The 3,930-nt window shown below is 36.8% G+C and overlaps 1 protein-coding gene across 1 annotated transcript in view; it reads left to right on the forward strand.

Annotated features, from left to right (window-relative positions):
* The first annotated feature begins 2,933 nt into the window (after positions 1-2,933).
* SARC_10869 (hypothetical protein) overlaps positions 2,934-3,930 on the forward strand; it is a 4,580-nt gene continuing 3,583 nt past the window's right edge. Inside the window, exon 1 of the mRNA XM_014295065.1 lies at positions 2,934-3,401. Coding sequence (XP_014150540.1) covers positions 3,039-3,401 — 363 coding nt within the window. The 5' untranslated portion in view covers positions 2,934-3,038. The remainder of the gene's footprint in view (positions 3,402-3,930) is intronic.

The raw sequence follows: 3,930 nt of genomic DNA on the forward strand, positions 1-3,930 counted from the left end.
TATATATATAGACATACATAAATGCATACATACATACATACATTATATATATACATACATACATATATACATACATACATACATACATACATACATACACACACACACATACATACATACATACATACATATATACATACTTACTTACTTACTTACTTACAATACATATATATATACATACTTACTTATATACTTACTTACTTACCCACTCACTCACTCACTCAATTACTTACTTACTTACTTACTTACTTGCTTGCTTGCTTACTGACTCACTTACTTATACACACATACACACACATATATATAATATATATATATATATATATATATATATATAAATGTGTGTGTGTGTATGTGTGTGTGTGTGTGTGCTTGTGCTTGTATGTTTACGTATACATACAAGTAAATACCTATATATGAGCAAAATATTTAATATATTTGCGCACAATATTATATATGTACATAACTCTGCAGTACAATATGAATTCCGATCATATAGCTGCTGGTTTAAAATCTGGCTATATCCGCTCTATGATCAGTCTTTGCTCGCTGTGTAAACCGTTCGAGTAGACATTTCATCGACAATACCTTTTTGGCTTTCTCGTAAAGAACCCGGCATTGTGGACACTATATGATATGCCAACAGATTCGCTTAAATCGTAATGATGTGAAATAACTTTATCGTGGGTGGTATCTTCAGGATTACGCTGTATGCTGTACAGCAGTTGTCGCATACAATGAATATATAGTGGTAGGTGCTTTTGTAATATAAACACCCGAGTTATTTTTATTTATTTATGCAATTGTTGGTTCGGGAAGGTTGGGTTGGGTTGCTAGGGTTCCGTACTTCAGTATCGTTTCCACACACTGCCACGGCCCACAGGGTTGTTAGGTTTTTAACAATACGATGCTTCATAGCCTCTTGAGAGTCCTGAATAATCAACATTTTTTTTTCAGGGGGCTATGGACGCTTTCATAGCCTCCTCGTTCAATTTTAAGGAGGCTATGATGCTTTTTATATATTTTTATTTCACAGGGGACATAGCCTCCTAAATTGAACACGGGATTTGAAGAAAAATATATATAATGTGTTGTGGATGTATTGTAAATATTTCTGGGCCCAATAACCTCAATCCAAGATACATTTGATGCATACACAAATGTTGGACTTGGTCCGATAAAATTTAACAGGATGTGGAGGCAATGAATTGCTTGACAGGAGCAAATCGCACAAATATTTAGGCGTTGTATGGAAACAGTCAGAATATCATTTTTGATCACTCCTCAGCTTCCGAAAATACATCGAGGTGGGGAATGGGCTTCTTAACAGCTGGGACCACAAATTGAATTTCAGAAGCGGGGCATTCCCCCTTGACAGTCGTTTCATGTTAATGAATGGGTAAATTCGTATCCGTCAGAAAGCGTATTTATTCTGGTATTAACATCTGTAGATGTAAGTGCCGGTAGTAGACTCTCATGAACTCTGTTTCCTATCGGCGACTACGAAATAAGTTTGGCTATGTATGTGAGATTGGTCGTATATAGTATTGTTGGAGCTGCTCAAATGTACGTGAAACCCCCTCGGAATCCTTCATGGTCAGGATATTGCTGCTAAATTTTTACCAATACATGGACACAATTCCCGACCACTGTTCGTATCAGTCATCGCAATGCGGTCTACCGTGCTATCAGGTTTAGAATTACAAATGTGGTCATGGTAAACAACAGCCGCTCTAAACCCACACCAAAATATGATATAGTATATTATCTTCCGCGACAGGTATTTGTTCATATTTCAGTATTCTGGTCATGTATTAGGTTCGCTTTCGATCAATAAGGTGTTTTCGTATAGAAAATTCAGTTATGGCGAATTCATTGCCCTTTGCAGGCTCGTCTATATGTTTGAATCCGATTTGTAACATTGACCAGAAATTCAGGGACACCTAGCGGAAACCCCAGCACAATATTTGTATCAGCTATTTATTTTTTGAGCCTCCACTGTTGCGATTCAGTTAATAGAGTCTCCCAGTTGTAGCAACGACAGTACCCCCATCGTATACTTGGAAGTACAGCTGTGTGGCTTCTCTCAGTCAATACCCGATAACTTTTGTATTTATTTTTATTAATATACTAACCGAAGAAAGAAAAAAAATTAAAAAGTGACATATGTATTTTCCAATATAAAAGTAAAACCATCTGTGTATTTTAAAAAAACAAATGGTGGATGTTTAATTTTAGTGAGAGGTATATTTGAATGACATTGTAGAATACTTCATATTTTCTTTATTTTAAATTTACATTCACCGTTGATCACTGTACGGGCGGGTACGGCGTATGTACAGTTGTATGCATAGTATCGTACTGCGGTCTGCGTAGTGACTAGTGACTTGTAGTGCGTACTGCGTACATACATATTGGTAATCTCGTCAGATCAGTTTTTTTTTTGGTAATACATCTGAAGTGATTTGCAAAGATAAAAAAGTAAAAGCAATTGGTGGTGACCATAGTAATCAATTTCATTGGTTTATTATAACATAGTTTATTGTGAGTTTTTGCTCTCTGCGACTCTTTTTCTGTTCACTCATCACTGTTCCGTGTTCACTGTTCAGTGTCACATGATTATAAACTATAATTCAGGCCTGAGAGGCTGAGACTCGGAGACTGAGAGGCTCAAGGCTGAGACTGAGAGGCTGAGAGTTACTGAGTCACCTGAGTAGTGAGTGCCTCTCCTCTCTCTCAGAGTCTCTGGGGTAAATTAAAAATTTTGAGTGAATAGTGAATACATCAGAATAATTAGGGATGTGGTTGTTGTCATATTTTAATATTTTAGTTGTCATAGTCCCCTCATATGAAACAGCCCCCTCGTCACAATGAACGATAGATCTGAAATCAAGCGTGCCATGATATTTATAGCTCTTTGATTCTCAGAAGCACAAAGCCTCAAACTGTGTTCGATTGACTTTATATGCATATATTTCACTTCCCAAAGCTGAAAGTATCGCTTTAAATATATTCTCTGTAGCTCAATAACACGGAACATGCGGAACGAAGGCTTACCAGAGATATCACACTCGTGCTCGTCACAGTGTAATATAGAAAAGTCCAACACAACGGAAAACATGTACCTCTCAAATAAATTGGACACAGAAACACGAAGTAGTAGTCGGAATAGACTGTTATCGAAGAATGATAAAAGCAAAGACACGTGCAAAATGTGTAGTAAAAGTGGATGCAATACAGCTTGTACGTCTGCGGTCGGACATGAGAAGTGTTACCTACTTGCAGATGAGAAGATAGAAAGGTTTCATGAAGTCGCACCAAAATGGGTGCAAAACCCGAATGTGGTTCAAAGAATTCTTGGGGTACAGCCTTGGACGTTGACCTCGTACTACGGTATACAAGTATGTTAAAATTTACATAAGTGCTACAACTTTAAACGTGAACTTTGTACTAGTTGGGCAAGAGTAAGACTTCTGGGAGAAGGGAGAAGCTTTGTTTACTACTATCAATATTTATAGAAAAGAAATCTTATGTCAGTCCTACAATGTACGGATGTCCTGCATATTCTCTCTGTCCAGACCTGTTGCCTTAGTTGTCCAGACATATTTCTTTGAAAAATGTGCTTCATGTGGGCGTATCTTTTTCGAAGACTCGGAAGGCCTTTAGTTGACTCTAGATGTGAATGTGTATCCTACTTGTATGCATATGAATACATCTACTGTTTATCAATGCATATAATCATAATCACTCACATGTGATGCGATTCTAGTACAAATAACAACTCTTGATCGAACAAATATAAATGAGTCGCAGTTTCAACGACTACTATATGCCATGATACAGATATAAATGAAAATTTATATATCTATCTATATATATATATGTGTGTGTGTGTGTGTGTGTGTGTGTGTGTGTGTGTGTNTATATATA

Source organism: Sphaeroforma arctica (genome assembly GCF_001186125.1).
Source record: "Sphaeroforma arctica JP610 unplaced genomic scaffold supercont1.1421, whole genome shotgun sequence".
Classification (NCBI taxonomy): domain Eukaryota; class Ichthyosporea; order Ichthyophonida; genus Sphaeroforma; species Sphaeroforma arctica.